This window comes from Petromyzon marinus, chromosome 60, assembly GCF_048934315.1.
Source record: "Petromyzon marinus isolate PM22_M1 ecotype Great Lakes invasive population chromosome 60, UKy_Petmar_22M1.pri1.0, whole genome shotgun sequence".
In the NCBI taxonomy this organism is placed as follows: domain Eukaryota; kingdom Metazoa; phylum Chordata; class Hyperoartia; order Petromyzontiformes; family Petromyzontidae; genus Petromyzon; species Petromyzon marinus.
Genome location: NC_133726.1, coordinates 4,119,743 through 4,146,619, shown reverse-complemented (window position 1 = coordinate 4,146,619; position 26,877 = coordinate 4,119,743). Strand labels below are relative to the sequence as shown.

At 52.2% G+C, this 26,877-nt stretch overlaps 1 protein-coding gene across 3 annotated transcripts in view; it reads left to right on the top strand.

Moving 5' to 3' along the window:
• The window catches only part of LOC116955581 (uncharacterized), a 61,753-nt gene that overhangs the window by 25,131 nt on the left and 9,745 nt on the right, over positions 1-26,877 (top strand). For all 3 annotated transcript variants that reach the window (XM_076053276.1, XM_076053277.1, XM_076053274.1), the window contains exon 2: positions 21,063-21,255. In XM_076053276.1, coding sequence (XP_075909391.1) covers positions 21,066-21,255 — 190 coding nt within the window. In that variant the 5' untranslated portion in view covers positions 21,063-21,065. The remainder of the gene's footprint in view (positions 1-21,062; positions 21,256-26,877) is intronic.

The following is a 26,877-nucleotide window of genomic DNA, read 5'->3' as shown; positions in this document are numbered from 1 at the left end:
TGTTGGTGTTGGTGGTGTGTTGGTGGTGGTGTTGGTGGTGGTGGTGTTGATGGTGGTGGTGTTGGTGGTGGTGGTGTTGGCGGTAGTGGTGGTGGTGCACAGGCACAGCTAACAACAACACCCCTCAACCACAACACTGTGTGTATGAAACCCGTGGGCGGGCATATATAATAGCTGACGGTTCAGGCAACGGTCCTTCATCACAGCACAAGGAGAGACCACAAAGAAGGAAGGGGGGTTATTACCCAAAACGTCGTCTATTATTGCGTACTTTTATTTTTTTGTCCATTGCCACACACAGTGTTATTAATAACCAAACGTGCCAAGTGTGTGGTGGTTTTTGTTGCTGTTGCTGCTGCTGCTGCTGCTATATCTCTCCCCCATCACATTTGGTGGCCGAGCCCCGGGGAATTGATCATCATCTGGCGCTCTGCATCTGCCTGGCACGCACCGGCGGGCACCATCGCCTGTGCAAAGCGAGAGCACGTCCACTCCACTCCAATCTGGCCCCGCTCCGATCTGATCCACTCCATTTTCTGGTCCACTCCACTCCAATCTGGCCCCGCTCCGATCTGATCCACTCCGTTTTCCGGTCCACTCCACTCCAATCTGGCCCCGCTCCGATCTGATCCACTCCGTTTTCCGGTCCACTCCACTCCAATCTGGCCCCGCTCCGATCTGATCCACTCCGTTTTCTGGTCCACTCCACTCCAATCTGGCCCCGCTCCGATCTGATCCACTACGTTTTCTGGTCCACTCCACTCCAATCTGGCCCCACTCCGATCTGATCCACTCCGTTTTCTGGTCCACTCCACTCCATACTGGCCCCGCTCCGATCTGATCCACTCCGTTTTCCGGTCCACTCCACTCTGCGTCAATCCACTCTGATGTGATCCACTCCATTTTGCTCCACTTCACTCCAATCTACATCTGATCCACTCCGGCCCGATCCAATCCACCCAAATCTACTCCACTCTGTTCCACGCCTCTCTGATCCAATCCACGCCAATCCACTCCGCTCTGATCCACTCCTATCCCCTCTGATCCGCTCTGATCCGCTCTGATCCACTCTGGCTCCACTCCTATCCCCTCTGATCCGCTCTGATCTTCTCTGATCCGCTCCACTCCTATCCTCTCTGATCCGCTCCACTCCGCTCTGATCTAATCCGCTCCACTCCTATCACCTCTGATCCGCTCCACTCCGCTCTGATCTAATCAGCTCCACTCCTATCCTCTCTGATCCGCTCCACTCTGCTCTGATCTAATCCGCTCCACTCCAATCCCCTCCGAGCCGCTCCACTCCACTCTGATCTAATCCGCTCCACTCCTATCCCCTCTGATCCGCTCTGATCCGCTCTGATCTAATCCGCTCCACTCCTATCCTCTCTGATCCGCTCTGATCTAATCCGCTCCACTCCTATCACCTCCGATCTGCTCCTCTCCGCTCTGATCCAAGCCGCTCCACCCAGCTCCACTCCTATCTCCTACGATCCATTCCGATCCGCTCTACCCCACTCCGCTCAAATCCGATCCGCTCCGCCGTCTGAACGCAGTCGCTCGAAATTGAATTCTCGCGAAATTCTACAGCAAGAGGTGGGGGGGGGGGAGTGGTGTGCAAATGCCATCGACGTTGGCAGAGAGGGAAGGGGAATCTGGGCTCGTGCTCAGGGCTCCATGTGCAGTGCACATGGAGCCCTGAGCGTGCGCCTCCAAGATTCACCACCAACACTCATCCGTGCGCTTAAACACAACCTTTAATTAAAAAAAGGGATGGCACTTTGTCAAAGGAAAACCAACTTCTCGCGACGGATTCTGCAGATGAACCCCGTGTAAGGGGGTCACGATCAGCAGCGCGAGGGCCACTCCGGGCGAGGATGTGTACGCGTGTGTGTACGTGTGTGTGTGTGTACGTGTGTGTGTGTGTACGTGTGTGTGTACGTGTGTGTGTACGTGTGTGTGTGTACGTGTGTGTGTGTACGTGTGTGTACGTGTGTGTGTGTGTACGTGTGTGTGTATGTGTGTTTGTGTACGTGTGTGTGTACGTGTGTGTGTGTGTGTACGTGTGTGTGTGTGTACGTGTGTATGTACGTGTGTGTGTGTGTGTACGTGTGTGTGTACGCGTGTGTAGTCCGGCAAAACAACCCCCTACCTCCTCGCGGTGCCGGACGGGCAACTCTGTCGTGGACAGTGCTGTGGGGGGAGTTCCAATTTTGATTGGCTCCTCCCCTCATGGCATATGTGTCCACCACAGGGGCTAAACGGGGGCTCTGGACGGGTGCGAGGGGCTGGTAACCCCTCCACCTTCAATTAATTACCACAAAACCACGAATTAAAGTGAAATATGTAACAACTAAGCTTGTGCCGGAGGCCCCGGGGGGCCAGGCGTCTATGACGTCTCCTGGCCAAACCCCAATTGGCGGAGCCAGGAGATTGAATACCTACCCTCGGGGCTACTCCAGAAACAACGAAAAGCCACTACGGGTGGCCACGTGGAATGTTCGAACGCTCACTGCAGAGGAGAGGCTGCCACTCCTCTGTCGGGAGCTGGACCGGTACCGCCTGGATCTATGCGGCATTCAGGAGTTCCGGTGGACCGGCTCTGGCTCCTGCCACCATGAGGGGTGGACAGTCCTATACTCGGGGCAGCAGACTGCCAAACAACAGGGTGTGGGTCTTCTTTTGAACAAAAGAATGAAGGGGGCGTGGGAGCGTGGCGGTGAGGTGTGGGAAGCTGTAAGCCCCAGGCTACTTTGGGCTCGCCTTCCCATCAACCGGAGGCGAGGAATGGTGGTCGTGGTTACTTATGCCCCCACCGAAGATGAACATCCGTGGAGGGATGCAGGCAAAGCCGATGAGTCAGATGCCTTCTATGACCTCCTGTCACAGGTGCTGGCTAAAGTGGCCCCTCGGGATAGAGTCATCATGTTGGGTGACTTCAATGCCCGAGTTGGTCATGATACTGGCACCTGGTCTGGAGTGATTGGAGGGCATGGGCCAGATCAGCTCAATAACAACGGTAGGAGGCTGCTAGATTTTTGTGCAGCCCATGGGCTTGTAATTACCAACACGCTGTTCCGGCATCGGCGCATCCACACAACATCATGGATGCATGCCGGGTCCAAGCAAGAACATCTGCTGGACTACATAGTGACGGACCAGCGAATGCGAGCCCATGTCCTTGACACCAGGACCTACCGTGGAGCTGATCTGCCCTCTGACCATCGACTAGTCATCTGTAAGATGCGCCTGCTATTCTTCCACTCCGGTGGTGGGTGTACACCCAGGACCCCATTCCAACCTAAAGTGGCCTGGTCTCAGTTATCTGATGAAAGTTGCAAGCGAGAATTTCATCATCGCTTGCGGCTGGGATTGGCATCGTCCCCGACTCCTCCTGATGTCGAGGGTAAATGGGCGAGGTTTAGGACTGTGACTCATGCAGCTGCAATGGCTGCTTTGGGTACGCGGTCCAGACCTCCCCAGACACCCTGGATGACAGAGGAGTTGTTCAGGATGGTTGAGAAAAAGCGACAGGCCCACTGTCATCGGCTACAGAATCCCACGTCAGAGAATGAGGAGGCTTACCGCAGCCTTCGCTCGGAGGTTCGGAGAGCCGTGAGGCGCTGCAAGGATGGGTGGTGGTCGCGGGTTGCTGAGGAGATGGAGTCTGCCTCAGTGGCCCGTGATCACAAATCGCTATTTAACTCCATCAAAAAAGTAACCTGCAGCGCCACACCTATTACCATCATTAGGGGAAAAAACGGTGATCCAATTTCCGACCCCCAGGAACAGGTTCGCAGATTTGCTGAGCATTTCTGTGAGGTCCTGGGGGAGGGAAAATCCCACAGCCAGGAAAACATCGTGGCACAAAGTGAGGATGACCCTGCTGAGGCTGCGGTGCCTCAAATATTGGATGAAGTCACCCCCTGTGAGTGGCTGGCTGAGGTGCCATCTGCTGAGGAAGTATTGAAGGCGATCCGGAGTCTGAGACCAGGAAAGGCAGCGGGCAGAGATGATCTCCCAAGCGAAATGCTGAGGGAGGGTGGCGTTTGTGCACAGACTGCCCTATATGACATCATAACAACAGTCTGGACCACTGGACGGGTTCCGCAGGATTGGAAGGATGCCCTGGTGGTCCCCCTTTTTAAGAAGGGGGACCGCACAGACTGTAACAACTACAGGGGCATCTCACTCCTCAGTGTGCCGGGAAAGGTCCTGGCAAGGATTATTCAGCATCGCCTTGCCAGGCACGCTGAGGAGAGGCTTGCGGAGCCCCAATGCGGTTTCAGGAAAGGGCGGTCCTGCACAGATGCCATATTTTCTGTCCGTCTGCTACAGCAGAGGTGTAGGGAATTCCAACAAGACCTACATCTCTGCTTTATTGACCTGGTCAAGGCCTATGATACCATCAGTAGGCCTGGGCTCTGGGTCGTTCTTCGTGCTTTTGGAGTACCTGACCCTCTGCTCACGATCATTAAGGACCTTCATGATGGTGAGCGGGCCCGGGTAAAACTACGTGGCCGGGAGTCAGAGCCATTCCCTGTACACCTTGGGGTGCGACAGGGATGTCCTCTGGCTCCCACATTATTTAACATCTATTTTGACCACGTAGTTCGTGAAGCCTTCAATAGCTGTACCGGGGGAATCTCCATATGGTACAGATATAATGGGAGGCTAATCGATGCCCGGGTGCGGTCAAGGGATGGCTCCCTATTGCTCAACCACGTTATGTATGCTGATGACTTGGTAATAGCTGCTCAGTCAGAGGAGGAGTTGGAGACGCTGCTGCTGAGACTGGAGCGTGCCACTAAGAGGTGGGGCCTTACCATCAGCCCCACCAAAACTAAGCACCTGCCTGGGTATTTTGTACCATCGGACACTCCACCCCCACAACTCCCAATCGGTGATGGGGCAGTTGTGGAGAGAGTGGAGAGTTTCCCATACCTGGGCAGTGTGCTTATGACTGGCTCCAGTTTAACAGCAGAGGTCTCACTCCGAATCAGTCGAGCGGCAATATCTTTTCATCGGTTGCGTAACGCTGTGTGGAAGCTACCTGGTCTGTCGCTCCGCACTAAGCTTCAGGTCTTCTCGGCCACGGTCATTCCCTCCCTTCTTTACGCTTGCGAAACGTGGACCCCCCTAATGGAACATCTTCGCCGGTTAGAAACATTTAGGCTGACCTGCCTACGATCCATCCTGGGTTTAACCAGACTGGATTGTGTGAGGAGCTCACAAATCCTTGAAAGATCTGGGCAGGGTCCCATCGGTGAGCTCCTCCGGCAGGCAAGGCTGCGATGGCTGGGTCATGTAGCCCGCATGCCCAGCCACCGCATGCCGAAACAGCTTTTGTTTGGCCGGATTGAGGGGGCTAAGCGGGCGCGGCACGGGCTAGAGAAGAGATGGAGTGATGTGGTACAGGAGGACGTGGAGCTGAGTGGACTTGCCGATGACTGGTACCAGCGGTGTCAAGATCGGCCTCTGTGGAGGAGGCTCGTGAAGGATGCTACTGGGCAGTTGGAGGCAGTCGCCCTCCAACAACAACGGAGGGCGGAGGAGCGACGCTCACAACAGCGAGCGGAGCGCCGGGTGGCTAAAGCACAGCAGGTTGGCACAGTAGGGGGCACAGGTGGTGCATCAGCCAGTCATCTCAGTCAGTCGACCCGTGGCACCTGGGTCTGCCCCGTGACCTCCTGCCAGCGGGCGTTCGACACTTCACGTGGCCTCAGGGTGCACATAGCCTGGCACAAGCGTCGTGGTGACGTCACCGCCACTTAGTGGCGAATGGCGGTTGTTGTTGTTGTTGTACGCGTGTGTACGTGTGTGTGTACGTGTGTGTACGTGTGTGTGTGTACGTGTGTGGGTGTGTGTGTACGTGTGTGTGTGTGTGTGTATGTGTGTGTGTACGTGTGTGTGTACGCGTGTGTGTGTACGTGTGTGTGTGTACGTGTGTGTGTGTACGTGTGTGTGTACGTGTGTGTGTGTACGTGTGTGTGTGTACGTGTGTGTACGTGTGTGTATGTGTGTGTGTACGTGTGTGTACGTGTGTGTACGTGTGTGTATGTGTGTGTGTACGTGTGTGTACGTGTGTGTGTACGTGTGTGTGTGTGTGTACGTGTGTGTGTACGCGTGTGTGTGTACGTGTGTGTGTGTACGTGTGTGTGTGTACGTGTGTGTGTACGTGTGTGTGTGTACGTGTGTGTGTACGTGTGTGTGTGTACGTGTGTGTGTACGTGTGTGTACGTGTGTGTGTGTGTGTACGTGTGTGTACGTGTGTGTGTACGTGTGTGTGTACGTGTGTGTACGTGTGTGTGTACGTGTGTGTGTGTACGTGTGTGTGTGTACGTGTGTGTGTACGTGTGTGTACGTGTGTGTACGTGTGTGTATGTGTGTGTGTACGTGTGTGTGTGTGTGTACGTGTGTGTGTGTGTGTACGTGTGTGTGTACGCGTGTGTACGTGTGTGTGTACGTGTGTGTGTACGTGTGTGTGTACGTGTGTGTACGTGTGTGTGTACGTGTGTGTGTGTACGTATGTGTGTACGTGTGTGTATGAACGTGTGTGTACGTGTGTGTGTACGTGTGTGTGTACGTGTGTGTGTACGTGTGTGTACGTGTGTGTGTATGTGTGTTTATGTACGTGTGTGTGTGTACGTGTGTGTGTGTACGTGTGTGTGTACGTGTGTGTGTACGTGTGTGTACGTGTGTGTGTGTGTGTTTGTGTACGTGTGTGTGTACGTCTGTGTGTTTACGTGTGTGTGTACGTGTGTGTGTACGTGTGTGTACGCGTGTGTGTGTACGTGTGTGTACGCGTGTGTGTACGCGTGTGTGTGTACGTGTGTGTGTACGTGTGTGTGTACATGTGTGTGTACGTGTGTGTACGTGTGTGTGTGTACGTGTGTGTGTACGTGTGTGTATGAACGTGTGTGTACGTGTGTGTGTACGTGTGTGTACGTATGTGTACGTGTGTGTACGTGTACGTGTGTGTGTGTACGCGTGTGTGTGTGTACGTGCGTGTGTACGTGTGTGTGTACGTGTGTGTACGTGTACGTGTGTGTGTGCCGTGCCGGCCTTCATAGGTGCTCGCTAACAGCACTTGCCCCTACACTATGTTAAGGTTATACGGGGGATCTTTATCTTTGTGTGTGTGGGTGTGTACGTGTGTGTGCCTCAAATATTGGATGAAGTCACCCCCTGTGAGTGGCTGGCTGAGGTGCCATCTGCTGAGGAAGTATTGAAGGCGATCCGGAGTCTGAGACCAGGAAAGGCAGCGGGCAGAGATGATCTCCCAAGCGAAATGCTGAGGGAGGGTGGCGTTTGTGCACAGACTGCCCTATATGACATCATAACAACAGTCTGGACCACTGGACGGGTTCCGCAGGATTGGAAGGATGCCCTGGTGGTCCCCCTTTTTAAGAAGGGGGACCGCACAGACTGTAACAACTACAGGGGCATCTCACTCCTCAGTGTGCCGGGAAAGGTCCTGGCAAGGATTATTCAGCATCGCCTTGCCAGGCACGCTGAGGAGAGGCTTGCGGAGCCCCAATGTGGTTTCAGGAAAGGGCGGTCCTGCACAGATGCCATATTTTCTGTCCGTCTGCTACAGCAGAGGTGTAGGGAATTCCAACAAGACCTACATCTCTGCTTTATTGACCTGGTCAAGGCCTATGATACCATCAGTAGGCCTGGGCTCTGGGTCGTTCTTCGTGCTTTTGGAGTACCTGACCCTCTGCTCACGATCATTAAGGACCTTCATGATGGTGAGCGGGCCCGGGTAAAACTACGTGGCCGGGAGTCAGAGCCATTCCCTGTACACCTTGGGGTGCGACAGGGATGTCCTCTGGCTCCCACATTATTTAACATCTATTTTGACCACGTAGTTCGTGAAGCCTTCAATAGCTGTACCGGGGGAATCTCCATATGGTACAGATATAATGGGAGGCTAATCGATGCCCGGGTGCGGTCAAGGGATGGCTCCCTATTGCTCAACCACGTTATGTATGCTGATGACTTGGTAATAGCTGCTCAGTCAGAGGAGGAGTTGGAGACGCTGCTGCTGAGACTGGAGCGTGCCACTAAGAGGTGGGGCCTTACCATCAGCCCCACCAAAACTAAGCACCTGCCTGGGTATTTTGTACCATCGGACACTCCACCCCCACAACTCCCAATCGGTGATGGGGCAGTTGTGGAGAGAGTGGAGAGTTTCCCATACCTGGGCAGTGTGCTTATGACTGGCTCCAGTTTAACAGCAGAGGTCTCACTCCGAATCAGTCGAGCGGCAATATCTTTTCATCGGTTGCGTAACGCTGTGTGGAAGCTACCTGGTCTGTCGCTCCGCACTAAGCTTCAGGTCTTCTCGGCCACGGTCATTCCCTCCCTTCTCTACGCTTGCGAAACGTGGACCCCCCTAATGGAACATCTTCGCCGGTTAGAAACATTTAGGCTGGCCTGCCTACGATCCATCCTGGGTTTAACCAGACTGGATTGTGTGAGGAGCTCACAAATCCTTGAAAGATCTGGGCAGGGTCCCATCGGTGAGCTCCTCCGGCAGGCAAGGCTGCGATGGCTGGGTCATGTAGCCCGCATGCCCAGCCACCGCATGCCGAAACAGCTTTTGTTTGGCCGGATTGAGGGGGCTAAGCGGGCGCGGCACGGGCTAGAGAAGAGATGGAGTGATGTGGTACAGGAGGACGTGGAGCTGAGTGGACTTGCCGATGACTGGTACCAGCGGTGTCAAGATCGGCCTCTGTGGAAGAGGCTCGTGAAGGATGCTACTGGGCAGTTGGAGGCAGTCGCCCTCCAACAACAACGGAGGGCGGAGGAGCGACGCTCACAACAGCGAGCGGAGCGCCGGGTGGCTAAAGCACAGCAGGTTGGCACAGTAGGGGGCACAGGTGGTGCATCAGCCAGTCATCTCAGTCAGTCGACCCGTGGCACCTGGGTCTGCCCCGTGACCTCCTGCCAGCGGGCGTTCGACACTTCACGTGGCCTCAGGGTGCACATAGCCTGGCACAAGCGTCGTGGTGACGTCACCGCCACTTAGTGGCGAATGGCGGTTGTTGTTGTGTGTGTGGGTGTGTGCGTGTGTGTGTGTACGTGTGTGTGTGTACGTGTGTGTACGTGTGTGTGTGTGTATGTCTGTATGCTGAACTTATTTCGCACCATACGTAGCCAATCGTTACAATCGGAGCTGCGGGGGAAGGACAACAAACTAAACACAAAACGCGGCTCTATAGAATTAGCTTTCAATTTAGATTAAAAAAAGTGATCCAGTGGCTTCCGAACATCGAAAGGAAGAGTGTTCCAGACGGCCGCAGAAGCGCAGTTGAAAGCGCTCGATGCAGTTACTGTCTTTATACAGAATACCAACTTTGTTTTCGTTACCTTAAAAAGCATCACCGAGACATTCAAATCCGTGGCTGTTGCTGCTGATCATGATGATGGATCAGCTGTTTCTGTGTGTATGTGTGTGTACGTGTGTGTGTGTACGTGTACGTGTGTACGTGATGATGATGGATCAGCTGTTTCTGGCTGACAAACTTCCTTGCCTGCAGAGTACGCAAAGAAACGGACGATGTCACGGTCGCTGGCAAAAAAAAAAATTGAACAACTTTGTTTTAGCGGACGCGACAGGGCGGATGCAGGCGTGGATTTAAACCCAAAACTGAATATATCTATATACACAGCACAAGTCGGCACGCCACGTGTGTTAGACACTGAACAAAATAGAACCCGTCACAGCCACTTAATAACAGCAAATGCCTCCACGCTTATGGGAGGCTCTGCGAGCTAACGCTGGCCTCTGCGTCTTGAATTTCCGAGCTAGGAATTCCCCACGTGCGTGCACTTCAATGTCTTTGGCGGCAAGCCCGTCATCTTCCCCTGCAGCGGTAGCGGTTGTGTATCTCTCTGTCTTTTTGTGTGTGTGTGTGTGCGTGTGTTTTTGCGCTGTAGATACAAAAACAATGCTTTGCCAAAATTCGGCACGCCACATTTTTTGTGACCGCCAATAACCGGCACACGGTGACCTTGAACTTGTGCGGTGTCGCCACGGGATCCGTAACCTCCCACTACGAGCGAAGCAGACGGAGCGCCACAGTCGTAGCAAAATTACGACTGTGGCATCACGGTGGCTAGGAGATATTGACTACCTCGCCTGGTGTACAGGAGGTCGTGGGTTAGATCCAGACCCTGACGCCTGCTGCTGTATATTTGGAGTTTGCGTGTCTCTCTCTCTCATCATCATCACGGAGGCTAGGAGATGTTGACTACCTCGCCTGGTATACAGGAGGTCGTGGGTTAGATCCCGACCCTGACGCCTGCTGCTGCTGTATATTTGGAGTTTGCGTGTCTCTCTCTCTCATCATCATCATCATCACGGTGGCTAGGAGATGTTAACTACCTCGCCTGGTATGCAGGGGGTCGTGGGTTAGATCCCGACCCTGACGCCTGCTGCTGTACATTTGGAGTTTGCGTGTCTCTCTCTCATCATCATCATCATCACGGTGGCTAAGAGATGTTTACTACCTCGCCTGGTATACAGGAGGTCGTGGGTTAGATCCCGACCCTGACGCCTGCTGCTGCTGTATATTTGGAGTTTGCGTGTCTCTCTCTCATCATCATCACGGTGGCAAGGAGATGTTAACTACCTCGCCTGGTATGCAGGGGGTCGTGGGTGCGATCTCGACCCTGACGCCTGCTGCTGTATATTTGGAGTCTGCGTATCTCTCTCCCCGTGGTCACGCGGATTTCTCTCCGGGTCCTCCGGTTTTTCCCCTCCACCCTTAGAATCAACATCACGCGTTTAGAGCATTTTCCTGCAACACATTTCCACGTGATAAGCCACTTTCGCGAAGCCATCATTTGTGATAGCCAGGTCGCTTCTGAAACAGAGCTGTATACAGTAGCTCAGTGGGCCCTTACCTTGTAAAATAAAATAAAAATGTTATTTTTTTTACGATTAATGACACACATCCAACCCCCACCACGCAATATTAACTCGGGCGGGCCCGCGATGGGTTCGAACCACATATCTTAACAAAACTAAACTAAAACAAATTTTTGTTTTCATTTTACTTGGTATGACCCACTGAGCTATGTAAACATTTTTCTTTTTTTTGAGACGCGACCTGGCCACAAATTCTATCCCGACGAAGTGGCTCATCGTCACGTGGAAATTTACGGCAGTCAAATTTGCTGAACGCTCGATGTCCATTCGAAAGTGGAGGGGGGGGGAGGAAATAAAAAAAACCGGAGCACCCGGAAGAAAGAAAAAACGAGAGACACGCAAACTCCAATTACACAACAAGTTGATCGTACCCACGAAGCCATAACCCCCTGTGCACCAGGCGAGGGAGTTAACATCTCCGTCTCATCATTTTGCACTTGGGTGGGGTGGGTGGGGGGTCAGTAACGGTGTCCGTGAGCTCCGTCTGCTGAGCGCTCGAACTGCCGTGAGCTTATTCTTAGCTCTTTCGGTAAAGTCACGTCGTTGAAGGGAAACAATAAAATAATAAACTAGATATAAAACAATAAAAATTCTCACGACGTTTCGACCATAACACAAACGGTCGTCTTCAGGTGATGATGACCGTTTGTATTATGGTCGAAACGTCGTGAGAATTTTTTTATTGTTTTATATATATTTTATTATTTTATTGTTTCCCTTCAACGTGACTTTACCGAAAGAGCTAAGAATATTAATTACTGCAGTCACGAAAGCTTTAAATCAAAATTTAACTGCCGTGAGCTTTTTGATGTCTTCCGTCCTAACGCAAAGCAGACGTTGTTGCTTATTTGGTCCTTTCGGTAAAGTCACGTAGAATGAGAATAAAATAATAAAATAAAACAATAAAATTCTCACGACGAATGAGAATAAAATAATAAAATAAAACAATAAAATTATCACGAACTTTTATTTCATTATTTCATTCTCGTTCTACGTGACTTTACCGAAAGAACCAAAGAAGATGAATCTTTGCAGTCACGAAAGCTTCAAATCGAAAAGACGTTGCTGTTGCTGTTTCGCCTGCGTCGAGACGCCACGCTCCATCATTGGCACCGCACAGATCTGGAGTTTCACAAATTAAAGTTTCGAAGCGTTTTGATGCCCCACCTCCCCCCCCACCCAGGGAGCTCGCGTCTTCGTCTCCACTGGATGTCGATTGATAGCAGCGAGAGCAAACAAACATTAAGCAAAACAAACATCCTCCGTGCATGTCGAATGGCCCATGCCATCGGAATGTGCGATTTGCGCTGCTGGATATCATGCGCCACCTTCCATCGGATAGAAATGTGGAATTGCCACACTGCAGGGGCGATTGGACGTTGTCAATAGGAATGCGAGATATCGACCGTTGGATATTCTGATCCTCGCCATGGGAATGTGTAATTTCCACCGCTGGTCCAGACCCGCCAATACAAATGAGCGTTGTCTCTGTGCGCCTTCGGAGCAGAGACGCTTCGACCCTTGCTGATGAACGTGGTGAAGTATGGTCAAAAAACGCCCCCACCAAGTGCTCTCCCAAGCACACTTCACACAGCCGACGCGGTGCTGCATTAACCAGGGCGGACGCCGGGTTCTAACCGCGTCGCCGCCCGGCAACAGAGGCCCCCTTCTAGCGGGCCGAGTCTCCATCTCACAGCCAACAGCGGCGGTCAATTGGCGAAGCAAAATCATTGCGTTCAAAAATATATATAATTATAAAGTTTCGCAGGAACCAGACCGCGGCTTATAAACTCTCTCACTCTCGCTTTCTCTCTCTCTCACACACTCTCTCACTCTCTCACTCTCGCTTTCTCTCTCTCTCTCACACACTCTCTCACTCTCGCTTTCTCTCTCTCTCACTCTCTCACTCCCTCACTCTCTCACTCTCGCTTTCTCACTCTCTCACTCTCTCACTCCCGCTTTCTCTCTCTCTCTCACACACTCTCTCACTCTCGCTTTCTCTCTCTCTCTCTCACTCTCTCACTCTCGCTTTCTCTCTCTCTCACTCTCTCACTCTCGCTTTCTCTCTCTCTCACTCTCTCACTCTCGTTCTCTGCCTGCCGGCCTCGCCCCCACCTCCTCCACCCCAGGTGTCGGATCCAAACATTCCGTGCCGCGAAATGTTGCTGCCTGTCTCTGGCGAAAGGGCGCAGGAACTTAACAAGGGCTCCGTTTGTCGTTTAGAGCTGTGCGATTAATAGGGGATTTGCTCCATTACGCCGGAATTATTGTGTTCCACCCTCCCTCTCCCCTTCCCCAATTTGATCCGGGTTGTGCGATCGGTCTTCTTGTTCTATCTCTCTGTGTCTGACTGCTGTTGTTGATGTTGAGCCGCGGCTGTGATTAAAGTTGACTGAGCAGGATTATTGCGGAGTCCACGAGTCAGCCAGCTCACTGGCGATCCGGCCAGCTCACTCGCGAGACTCCCAACCTACTCACTAGCAAGACTCCCAACCTACTACCTAGCGAGACCGCCAACCAACTCACCAGTGAGTCAACCAGCTCACTAGCAAGCCAGCCAGCTCGCTGGCTCGCTGGACAGCTCACTGGCGAGTCAGCCAGCTTACTAGCAAGCCAGCCAGCTCGCTGGCTCGCTGGACAGCTCACTGGCGAGTCAGCCAGTTTACTAGCAAGCCAGCCAGCTCGCTGGCTCGCTGGACAGCTCACTGGCGAGTCAGACAGCGTACTAGCAAGCCAGCCAGCTCACTGGCGAGCTGGACAGCTCACTGGCGAGCCAGCTTACTAGCAAGCCAGCCAGCTCGCTGGCTCGCTGGACAACTCACTGGCGAGTCAGCTAGCTTACTAGCAAGCCAGCCAGCTCACTGGCTCGCTGGACAGCTCACTGGCGAGTCAGCCAGCTTACTAGCAAGCCAGCCAGCTCACTGGCGAGAGAGCCAGCTCACTGGCGAGTCAGCCAGCTTACTAACAAGCCAGCCAGCTCACTGGCGAGCTGGACAGCTCACTGGCGAGTCAGCCAGCTTACTAGCAAGCCAGCCAGCTCGCTGGCTCGCTGGACAGCTCACTGGCGAGTCAGGCAGCTTACAAGCAATCCAGCCAGCTCACTGGCGAGCTGGACAGCTCACTGGCGAGTCAGCCAGCTTACTAGCAAGCCAGCCAGCTCACTGGCGAGCGAGCCAGCACACTGGCTAGGCAAGCGAGCCTGGCTACTCTCGCAGTCCTGTGCGTCATAACACGGTGCCATGTCACAGGAGCCAAATTTTTTCATGAAATATTCGAGTGAGGTATTTTTTAATAAATCAATCGCGTGCTCCGCTTGGATGCCCAAGCCTACTTTGCTAAGTCGCACGCGAGCAATTAGTCAACGGCTAGTGGGGCGCCCGATCGCAACAGTGCGAGAGAGCAGGGTGTGCACTTAAACCGCTGGGCAGAGTTGACAAAGCTCAAACAATGCGGACGAAGTATCAAAAGCACTTTAAATAATTTAAACTATAAACCATTTTTGTATTTTTACCAGGTGAGGCCCACTGAGCTATACAGCTCTTAAGCGACTTGGACACAAATGATCGCTCAACAAAGTGGACTGATCATCACGTGCAAATGTAGATGCAGCCAGAAACTCTGAACGCGCGATGTTGATTCTAAAATGTGGAGGGGGAAAGGCTGGAGGACCCGGAGAAAATCCACACGACCACGTGTGGAGAGAGATGAGTGTGTGCACATCGCCCCGATGGAGACAAAGGCGGCCTGGCGTGGGGCTGACCACCCACCCCATCGTGGTGGTGGGAGGCCAGCACCAGCACTTGCTCCAACAGGCTGTTCAGGCTACACGGGGGGATCATTGTCTTGCGCGTTGCACTCTCGTTTATAACGTGCGTGCGTGCATTAAATGTGTCTAACGATGCGTTTATTGGAGTGCCGAGAAAGGTCCTGGCAAGGATTATTCAAGATCGCCTTGCCAGGCACGCTCAGTAGAGGCTTGCGGGGCCCCAATGTGGTTTCAGGCCAAGGCGATTCTGCACGGATGCCATAGTCTCTATCCTTCTGCTGCAGCAGAGGTGTAGGGAATTCCAACAAGACCTACAGCTGATCGATGCCCGGTGCGGTCGAGGGATGGCTCCCTATTCTTCAACCATGTTATGTATGCTGATGATCTGGTGATTGAGTCTTACCATCAACCCCACCAAAACTAAGCACCTGCCTGGTTATTTTGTGCCGTAAACACTCCACCCCCTCAACTCCCCATTTGGTGAGGGGGCAGTTGTGGAGAGAGTGGAGAGTTTTCCATTCCTGGGCAGTGCGCTTATGACAGCAGAGGTCTCACTCCGAATCAGTCGGGCGGCAATATCTTTTCATCCGCTGCATAACGCTGTGTGGAAGCTACCTGGGGTCTGTCGCTCCGCACGAATCTTCGGGTCTTCTCAGTCATGCCCGGCCTTCTCCATGCTTGTGAAATGTGGAACCCTCTAATGGAACATCTGTGCCGGTTGGAAACATGGAGGCTGGCCTGCCTACGATCCCTCCTGGGTTTAACCAGGCTGGATTACGTGAGGAGCTCACAAATCCTTGAATGATCTGGACATTCCCATCAGAGAGCTCCTCCGGCAGGCAAGGCTGTGTTGGCTGGGTCACGTAGCCCGCATGCCCAGCCACGGCATGCCCAGGCAGCTTCTGTTTGACCAGATAGAGGGGACTAAACGGTGCACGGAATGGGCTGGAGAAGAGATGGAGTGATGCGGTGCGGGAGGATGTGAATCTGAGTGGATTTACCTAACTACGACTGGTACTAGCGGTGTCTATGGAGGAGGCTCGTGAAGGACGCTGCTGCTACTACTGGGCACTTGGAGGCAGTCGCCTTTCAGCAACAGCGGAGGTCAGAGGAGAGACGATCACAACATCTACCAGCCATCTCAGTCAGTCAACCCATGGCACCTGGGTCTGTCCCGTAACCTCCTGTCAGTGAGCCTTCGACACTTCACGTGGCTTCAAAGTGCACCTAGCCTGGCACAGGCGCAGTTGCGACTTCACCGCCACTTAGTAGCGAATGGTGCCTGTTGTTGTATCCGAGATTTGGGTGTTTGTGCAGCGTCTCGGGCTCCAGTGACACAAGACCGGTAGCACAACTTTATCTTGAAACAAATTGAGATAATACATTTTTAAAAATCTACACGATACACATCCATAATATGGGGGGGGGGGGGGGTTGGGGGGGGGTTTAGATGGAATAAATATAAATGTGCCGTTAAACCCGCCACCACCCGACACAAGCGATTATTAAGGTTTGTCACGTAAACAGAACGTGCCAATTAGTTACTAGTTCAGCACACCGGTCTGTTGGAGAGTAAACCCACAGCAACGTTTACAATTCAAGTAACGATGTCTGCGAGTAATCACAACAGCCAGCCTCATCAGGCGACAGCCAGAGATGTGATGTCGTCATTGTGAGCCAATCAGGTGCGAACACCAGAGTGGGGAGGGGGGGGGGTGTGAATGTGATGCCATTGTGAGCCAATCAAATGCGTAGACCAAAGGGGGAGTGGGTTAATATAGTCATGAGTTAAAATGGATATATATTATAAGTTTGCTCATTGATAGATATTGATAGCTAGTTAATCAATTTACATACATTGCCAATTTTTGGGCACCCAAAACATCGTATTGCGCCCGAAACAGTCGTCATTTATTTGATTTGATACCTACGTGACTTTACCGAAAGAACCAAAGAGTATATGAATATATTATATGTAAAACTAAATTTAAATACACTAAAAAGTCTACCAAGAATGTCGTTGCAGAGAAAGGCCACGGGTTGTTGCTGAGAGACGTTTTTGGCCGCCGGTAACTAAACAAAAATCCCGAGAATCCTCTCCCCCGAGCCAGCGAGTGTCCAGGAAAAATAAAGTTTTAATAAAATGACAAAATAATAAAACAAAAAAATGGGATGACAGTTTTATGTTATATATCTCGCGAAAACAGACAGAAGTTCCGGCCAGTTTTCATTTTTGTTGGGAGGGTTTTTTTTCTCTCTCTCTCTCTCGCGGGAGAGTTAAAGAATAATAATCGAGGATGATTAAGTGGCTGGATTAAATCATTAAACATGAAACGTATTGCTAAGGGAGAATTCACTAAAGTTGCTTGCGCTACCCCTTACAACGACGTGGGAATCGTGAAAGGTGCCCAATTTTTGGCGGTATTTTATTTTTTCCAATCTTAATCACTTTCAGGTGCTTAAAAACATCTGCGCGTGTTCTATTTTTACGAAAATACATTCTTATTTTTATTACTATTCCAGGCCCAATGGTCAAAAATGTAAAGCGGCCAGCAAAATAATGGCTCGATCAAAGTTCTATTACATAAGCGACAATGTGTTCCTTTGATATTGAACAAGGTTAATGTTGTTATTATAATTCGTTTATTTTTTTGGTAACAGCCTGAGTCGATGATGGTGAAGATGATTGGGGGTGGCAGGGGAATTCTTAAGCTGGCTGGGCGGTGTTGCGACCTGTGGCTTGGCGAATACATGAGGGGGTGAGTGAGTGGGTGGGTGGATTAGTGGCTGAGTCGATGAGTGAGTCAGTCGGTGAGTGCGTGAGCGAGTGGATGGGTGGGTGAGTGGGTGAGTGAGTCGGTAGGCGAGTGAGTGGTTGGGTGGGTGGCTGAGTCGATGAGTGGGTGAGTGGGTGGGTGAGTGTGTCGTTGTTGTGACCTGCAGTGTGGTGGGTGATTGATGATGGTTGAACACGGTGTGATGGATCAGGCGAAACAGAGTGTCTGGTTGACTGAGGAATCAACGAGTCAAGTTGACGGACACAGTAACCACGATAGTAGCGATAACAGAGCAATAAGGAGGCGACTACCCACCAGTGATTGAATGAGTGATCAGAGTGAATCGGTGAGTGCAGGATCAATCACCCTTGACTGCTGCTCTCCCCTGAATCCATCAGGTGGTGCAGTGAGCTCGGAACTGGGTGCTCCAGCCCAGATATCACATCCGTAGGATTCCATTTCTGGCCGAGTCTGTGCTCTGTATAGGAGCAGCAGTAACTGTTCAGAGTTAAGGCTTTACATTATACAAATATCCTTGTTTTACTCGCCATTTCAGGAGGGTCCTGCTTCGGATGTTTGGCAGATAAATGTTTAGTTGAAAGTAAGTAAACCAGGGTGGGGAATGTCAGTGCAGTGCTTAGCGCAACTCCGCTATTAACCCAGTGACCTGGCATTGATTTCCAGCCACTGCCGCCAGACAGACGACCCAACCACAATGCATGCTACAGCGGCTAGATCACAGCTATTCGATAGGCAGATCGCGTGTGGTGGTGGTGGTGGTGGGGAGCGGTGGTGGGGAGCGGTGGTGGGGAGCGGTGGTGGGGAGCGGTGGTGGGGAGCGGTGGTGGGGAGCGGTGGTGGGGAGCGGTGGTGGGGAGCGGTGGTGGGGAGCGGTGGTGGGGAGCGGTGGTGGGGAGCGGTGGTGGGGAGCGGTGGTGGGTAGTGGTTAGCGCTACGCTGTGCTACGAACCTGGTGAGCCGAGTTCGATTCCCGCTCACGGCCAACACCCAGTGACGATTATTTGAACCGGTCCCTGGACCTCCCGTCAGCCTTAAATGAGTACCTGGAGCGCTGTGTACACATCGCCGCTGGGGAGACAAAGGCGGTTGGGCGTGGTGCTGGCAAAACCCACCCCTTCTTGTGCCATGCCAGACCTTCATAGGTGCTCGCTAACAGCACTTGCCCCGACAGTCTGTGCAGGCTTTACGGGGGGATTTTTTTGTCGTCTTAGTGGTTATACATCGCGGGTACTCCTCCTACCCATTCCAAGACGTTTGTGCAACGTGGAAGAGTTGGCTACAAACGCCCTCTCAGAATGGCTTTTGCGAGACCAGAGTCGTCCCTAGGGTACGGCGAATCGGGGGCGACTGCCCCGGATCCCGCGGGCGGTCCTGCTCGGGCTCCTTCCACCAGCAGTGGCATGAGCAAAAGCGATTGCAGCACTGCGCCTTTATCCACGCCACAGTGGCTGCGTGGGCAGCACGAAAAGCCTGGAAGGCCGTTGACGACGAGCGGGTCAGGAAAAAAATACTCTCTGCCCAGAATAACCTTTCCTCCAGCAGGGGCGGAAGCTAGGCACTTGCAGGGCTGCGCCTTCGCCTACTTGGCTCCGACGGTGGCGGCAGCAGAGTTCAAGAGACGACAGAAGTCCCGATAACAATCAAGGGCGCACAGAACGTTGGCTACCCTCCGACGCACAATCGTTTGCCCTCCGCAAAATAAATCTTTAAAACGCCATAATTTTTCCCAGCGTCCGATGGAAATCTACGTCGAAGCAACGCGAGCCAGGCAGGCGCTTGTGTTTTTGTGTTTCTAATCCCGGTAATAAAAAAAAAGAGAAATGCCCCGTGAGCTGCTGCATTCAAGGGGTGCCCGCCGCCAGCGAATCGCCCCCGGGGAAATCACTCGCGGCCGCCTCTACTCCGGCGATTTATTGGACATCTGCGCAAAAGAGCTTCATAGCTCTTCAGATTCATCCAGTCTAAGTATTGCGATTTTTATTGGAAAGCGGCGTGCGGCGTGGGGGGGGTGAGACCCAGGTCGCTTGACTCTGGAGCCAAAGCAGTGAAGGAGAGAGGAGTGCGGTGGTGATGTCACGACCATAGAAACCCCTTCCATTGGTGGGGCCACGATTAGGGTCTTCCATTGGTGAGGCCACGGTTAGGGTCTTCCATTGGTGGGGCCACGGTTAGGGCCTTCCATGGGTGGGGCCACGGTTAGGGCCTTCCATTGGTGGGGCCACGTTTAGGGCCTTCCATTGGTGGGGCCACGGTTAGGGCCTTCCATCGGTGGGGCCACGGTTAGGGCCTTCCATTGGTGGGGCCACGGTTAGGGCCTTCCATTAGGGGGTCTCGGCTAGGGCCTTCCATTGGTGGGGCCACGTTTAGGGCCTTCCATTGGTGGGGCCACGTTTAGGGTCTTCCATTGGGGAGGCCACGGTCAGGGCCTTCCATTGGGGGGGCCACGGTTAGGGCCTTCCATTGGTGGGGCCACGGTTAGGGCCTTCCATTGGTGGGGCCACGGTTAGGGACTTCCATTGGGGGGGACACAGTTAGGGTCTTCCATCGGTGGGGCCACGCTTAGGGTCTTCCATCGGTGGGGCCACGGTTAGGGCCTTCCATTGGTGGGACCACGGTTAGGGCCTTCCATTGGTGGGGCCACGGTTAGGGCCTTCCATTGGTGGGGCCACGGTTAGGGCCTTCCATTGGTGGGGCCACGGTTAGGGTCTTCCATTGGGGGGGCCACGGTTAGGGCCTTCCATTGGTGGGGGGGCACGGTTAGGGCCTTCCATTGGGGGGTCTCGGCTAGGGTCTTCCATTGGTGGGGCCACGTTTAGGGCCTTCCATTGGTGGGGCCACGGTTAGGGTCTTCCATTGGGGGAGGCCACGGTTAGGGCCTTCCATTGGTGGGGCCACGGTTAGGGTCTTCCATTGGTGGGGCCACGGTTAGGGCCTTCCATTGGTGGGGCCACGGTTAGGGCCTTCCATTGGTGGGGCCACGGTTAGGGCCTTCCATTGGGGGGGGGGGGCACGGTTAGGGCCTTCCATTGGGGGGGTCTCGGCTAGGGCCTTCCATTGGGGGGGATCACAGTTAGGGCGTTCCATTGAGGGGGTCACGGCTAGTGTCCACCATCGTGGATGTTTTGGCAGCCAATATTATGGTTCATAATATATTTTTGTTTGAGTGAAGCCACCTCATGATCTCGCCAGACATGTGCCGTAAGACCCTCCATCATCCGAGACGGCCAAACAAATGAAGTGGTCACGCGGTGAACAAGCGTTGAGCTGAAACAACAACAACAACAACCGGCGCCTCGTGAAACGCTTTAACGGCGCGGCTATTGAATGTTTGACTGGTGGCCGGGTGGTGAAGGGTCATTCGGCACAATTTTTTGCCAAATAATCACAGGACCTACCCCAAACATCTTTTATGAATAATTTGTGATGATTATAATATTATTTATCGATATTGATCTTCGTAATGACTATGGTAATATATACATGATGACGACAATAGCGATATGTATTATTATTATGATAACGACGATGACGAAAACTACATCTCTCTCTCCCACTCTAGAACATGGCGGCTGGCCTTGAGCTGCAGTGCATTCTGGGGGCGGCCATGATGCTCTGCCAGGTCGCCTTGACGACGGGCGGAGCTCCTCCACCTCGGGGTGCAGGAGGAGGCTACATGGAGGTGCCGGGCCAGTACAAGGGCCCCCTGCCCAGCAGGGACAAGCATTACGGGCGCGAGCAGTACGTGCCACTCGGTAATAGTCCCACCAGCACCACCGCCACCAACACCGCCACCACTGATTGACTATTACCCTGTTTTTTTGTTTACCATGTTAAGGCCCCACTGAGGTACTGCATGGCCCTTTTGAAGAAGCGACCTGGCTGTCACAAATTAGAGCTCAACGAAGTGGACTTATCATCACGTGGGAATGTATAGTAGCAGCCCACATACTCTAAACGCATGTTGATTCTAAGTGTGGAGGGGAAAACCCGGACTAAAATTCACGCGACCACAGGGAGAACACGCAAACTCCAAATATACAGGCGTCAGGGTAGGGATCAAACCCACAAACTCCTGTATACCAGACCAGGTAGTTAACATCTGGCCACTGTGGTGCCCTATCACCATGCACCACCACTACTACCAACACCACCACCAACAACTGCAAAGATTGACCACAAAGTGGCAAAAACGTCACCGCGTGAAGTGTCGAAGGCCTGTTGGCAAGAGGTCACGGAACAGACCCAGGTGTTGTGGGTTGACTCACTGAGATGACTGGCACATGCACCACTTGTGCCTCCTACTGTTTCAACTTGCAGTGTTTTAGCTTACCCGACACTCCACTCGTTGTGAGCATCTTTCATCTGTCCTCCATTGTTGTTGGAGGGCGACTGCCTCCAACTGCCCGGAAGCATCCTTCACAGGCCTCTTCCACCGCTGGTACTAGTCATTAGCAATTCCACTCAGCTCCACATCCCCCTGCACCGCATCAGACCATCTCTTCTCCAGCCTCTGCCATGTCCAATTAACCCACTCTATCCAGCCAAAAAAAAACCTGTTTAGGCATTTGGTAGCTGGGCATGCAGGCTACATTCCCCAGCAAAAGCAGCCTTGCCTGCTGGAGAAGCTCATTGCTGGGAAAGTGTCCAGATCTTTGAAGGATTTGGATCGTAGGCAGGCATGCCTGAATGTTTCTAACTGGCGCAGATGTTCCGTTGACAGTAGCCGAGAAGATCCAAAACTTCTCGTAGAGTGACATACACGGAAGCTCCTCCGTGTACCTTGCAAAGTGATGTTGAAGAATCCTTGCCAGGACCCTTTCTGGCACACTGAGGAAGGAGATGCCCCTGTAGTTGTTACAGTCTGTGCAACCTTCCAATCTTGTGGAACACATCCAGTAGTCTAAACTGTTGTAATGATGCAATATAGGGCAGTCTGCACACAAACACCACCCCCACTCAGGAGTTATCTTGGGAAATCATCGCTGCACGGCGCTTTTCCTGGTCTCAGTTACTGGGTCGCCTTCCGAACTTCCTCAACAGATGGCACCTCAACCAGCCACTCACAGGGAGTGACTACTTCTTCCAATATTTGAGGCACCGCAGCCCCAGTAGGGCCTCATCATGTTATCTGGGCTGAGAGATTTCCCTTCTCTCAAGACCGCACAGAAATGCTCAACAAACCTGCAAACCTGTTCCTGGGGGTCGGAGATCGGATCACCATTCTTTCCCGTGATGGTGATCAGTGTGGCGCTGCAAGTTACTTTTTTTATGGAATTAAAGTGTGATTTTTTTTATTAGTAAGGCAGATTCCATCTCCCCAGAAACTCATGAGCACCACTTATCCGTGCAGCCCCGCACGGCTCTCCAAACCTCTGAAGGATGCGGTAAGTTTCTTCATTATCCAACATGGGATTATGTAGACAGAGGAAGTGGGCCTGTCACTTTTTTTCAGCTAACCGGAACACCTGCTCTGTCAGCCAGGATATCTGGGGAGGTCTGGACTGCTTACCCAAAGCAGCAATTACAGCTGCACGAGGCACAGTCCTAAACCTCGCCCATTTCCCCTTGGCATGAAGAGGAGGGACGATGCCAACCCCAGCTGCATGCAATGATGAAAATCTCGCTTGCAACTTTCATAAGCTATTTGAGGCAAGGCCACTGTGGGTTAGATGGACACCATCTAACCCACAGTGGTGATGATAACCCACAGCCGATGATCAGTGAGCAAATCAGCTCCACAGTAGGTCGTGGTGTTCAAAAATATAGGCCCGCATCCAGCTGTTCCGTCACTATGTAGTCCAGCTGATGTTCTTGCTTGGACCCAGTGTGCATTTATGATGTTGTGTCGATGCGCTGATGCCGGAACATCGTGTTGGTAATGATAATCCCATGGGCTACAAATAAATCTAACATCCTCCTACCGTTGTTATTGAGCTGATCTGGCACATACCTTCCAATCACGCCAGCCAAGGTACCTGCATAATGATCCACTTGGGAATTAAAGTCACCCAACATGATGACTCTATCATGAGGGGCCACTTTACTTAGCACCTGGGTCAAGAGGTCATAGAAGGCAACTGACTCATCGGCCTTGTCTGCATCTCCTCACTGATGTTTATCTTTGTGGAGTCATAAGCCGCCACCGCCACCATTCCTCACTTACAATTGATGGGGAGGTGAGCCCACAGTAGCCTGGGACTTACAGTGCCCTACACCTTACCGCCACTTTCCCATGCCACCTTCATTATTTTGTTCGTGAGAAGAGTCGCTGCATTTTTTGCCATCATCCTGCCATCGAACCGACTGAATGCCACAGAGATCCAGGCGGTACCGCTCCAGCTCCTGGTGGCCTCCCCTCCGCAACAAGCATACCAACATTTCACGTGGCCACTCGCAGTAGCTTTTTTACCATTGCTGGAGGAACCCCGAGGTTGCGGGTTCAGTCTCCTGCTCCGCTAAACGTGGCTTGGCCAGGAGGCGTCATAGAGATGCGCCTGTCCCCTCGGGGCCTCCGGCGCAAGCTTCATAGTTTCGTGGTAATTTAATTGAAGGTGGAGGGGGTCACCAGCCCCTCGCACCCATCCAGAACCCCCGTTGGCTGCTGTGGTGGCTACGAGATCGGAAATGGCATTCCCCCCCCGCCCCCCGCCATTGGCATTGCTTGCAGCCACCAGAGCAGCGTTTTCAACCGACGCCATCGTAGATGCGGGGGCTGTTTTTGCCGGACTACCACCGCCACTACCACCACCCCCGACTACCACCACCACCACCACCACCCCCGATGACCATCACCACTACCTCAAAACGCACTGTAGCTCTCATGTGATATCAATGATCACACTCGCAATGGCATTGGACACGTATGTTTATCTTTCTTGATTTGAAGCTTTCGTGACTGCAGGAATCCATACTCTTTGGTTCTTTCGGTAAAGTCACGTAGAGTATAAAGTAAAACAAATCACGACGTTTCGGGCGCAACGCAAGCGTCTGTCATCAGGTGGGAAAGCGTGGCTCTGCTGCTGAGGCAGACTGTTTTATAAGGTTTGAAATGGGCGTAGCCCAAGGGTCACAAAGAAGTGGGCGGGGCTAGTGATGTTAATGTGAGAAATTAGCATGTAGCTGTAAGATAGGAGAAGAGCGGCCTCCTGGACGAGGGCACGGAAGTGGCTATGTTAATGTGAGAGATTAGCATGTAACTGTAGCAAAGAAGGAAAGAGTAGGCCGCTCTCCTCCTATCTTACAGCTACATGCTAATTTCTCACATTAACATCACTAGCCCCGCCCACTTCTTATGACCCTTGGGCTACGCCCATTTCAAACCTTATAAAACAGTCTGCCTCAGCAGCAGAGCCACGCTTTCCGACCTAATGACGGACGCTTGTGTTGCGCCCGAAACGTCGTGATTTATTTTATTTTATACCTACTACGTGACTTTACCGAAAGAACCAAAGAGTATGTATGTTATCTTCTTCACGTTACATGTTCACACAAATAGTGACGAGATCATCAGTAGCACCGCCTCATGAGCGAACTTAAATGGCAGGCAATGTTTCGGGTAATTGCTCTTCTTCAGCGTGCATTGTTTTTCTTGCTACGTGAGATTTCAACGAAGTGCATTGACGCCAGATGTCGGGATCAATGTCTTGACACCAGCTTTCTGGATCAGAGACCAGCGTGCTGACCATTACACCACCACCACCAGCAGCAGCAGTAGGATCTTAAAATCATCACAAAAAAAACAAAAGCCAAATATAAACAAAAATTGTCTGCCCCCATCCAGTCGCAGCCTCGCTCAAATCTCATCCGATCCCTCGCCCCCGAACCCCGTGAATTCCATCAGTGGCCCTCCAGTCCACTCCAACCGCTCTTACGGCAGCGGCAGCTCAGCCCTGGTCCAGCAGAAACTATAAACGCGTGGATATCCACACATCCCGGGACGCGCGACGCGCATTAACCTGGCACGAGCACATTTCCAACATTTTTCTCGCCGAGCGAAAATAAATACACGCGGGTGGGGTGGGGCGGAGGTGGGGGGAGGGACGAGGTGGTGGTGGGGGGGGGTATTGCCTTCCCGTCATTAGTTGGGCGCCGCTCATGCTGCTGCTTATAACGATGATGGTGATGACATCACAATGATGATGGTCATGACATCATAATGATGATGAAGGCATGAAGGCATCATCATTATTGTATCCGGCAAAGGATTGACCATGGCTGACGACGATAATAACGATGTTCAGGACATCATGATGGTGATGGTTATAACATCATAATAATATGATGACATCATAATGGTGATGATTATGGCATCATAATGATGATGAAGGCATCATCATTATTGTATCCAGCACAGTATTGACCATGGCTGACGACGATAATAATGATGATCAGGACATCATGATGGGTGATGGTTATACCATCATAATGATGATGATGACATCACAATGGTGATGGTTATAACATCATAATGATGATGATGACATCACAATGGTGAAGGTTATGACATCATGATGATGATGATGACATCATCATCGTTGTACCACATCGTTATGATTGCGCTTCCCTTTGGGCCTGGGCTGTATTTTTTTTTAAGCGAGCGCACAGTGAGAGAGAGAGAAACAAAGAGAGAAAAATATTAATAACAACTTCGATTTGACAAGAAAATTCCTCCACCCACGGAGGGCTTTTCCTCTAAGCCCTCTCACATTTTCTGTATCGCCTCGAGGATTTACCGCGGATTTGAAATTACGGCTATTAGCATACAAATGAAAGTTCAAATTACCCCCTGCCATCCGCGCTGTGTGAGCTTCTCATGCCATGCGAACCTTGTGTTTATACGTAATTGCACCGTCCATACTCTGCATCATCATCATCATCATCCACCATCATCACCCACACCTCCGATTAGCACGGTTGGCTACGTACGGCGCGAAAGAAGTTCAACATACGTACATCATCATCATCACTCGCAGCAGCCACAGCAGCCCACGGCCAATTCGCTGCTGGATGAAACGCTCCCCGATCCGTTGCGCCATTGCTCGCGGCTCCGCGGTGTGTGACAATCCGCGGTGTGGGTGCAACTACATCGATTCCATCGCTCCATCTCTCCGCAGCGTACGCGCTTGTTCCATTTCTTGGGCTGCCACTCCACATTCACCCTCGACTGCTGGCCATCGTTTCACTTTTCCTCTGGCCATCAATGCATCTTCTGCCCAAGCGACAGTTAATGCTCGTAGCGGGTTACAAGGGATGTCTCCAAGCGGATTGTATTATTTTGAATCCTAACAATTTTTAAGGCTATGAACGCCTTTTTTTTATTTCACCAGATGTAGGCACACTAAGAAGCGACCTGGCTATCACAAATGATGGCTCAA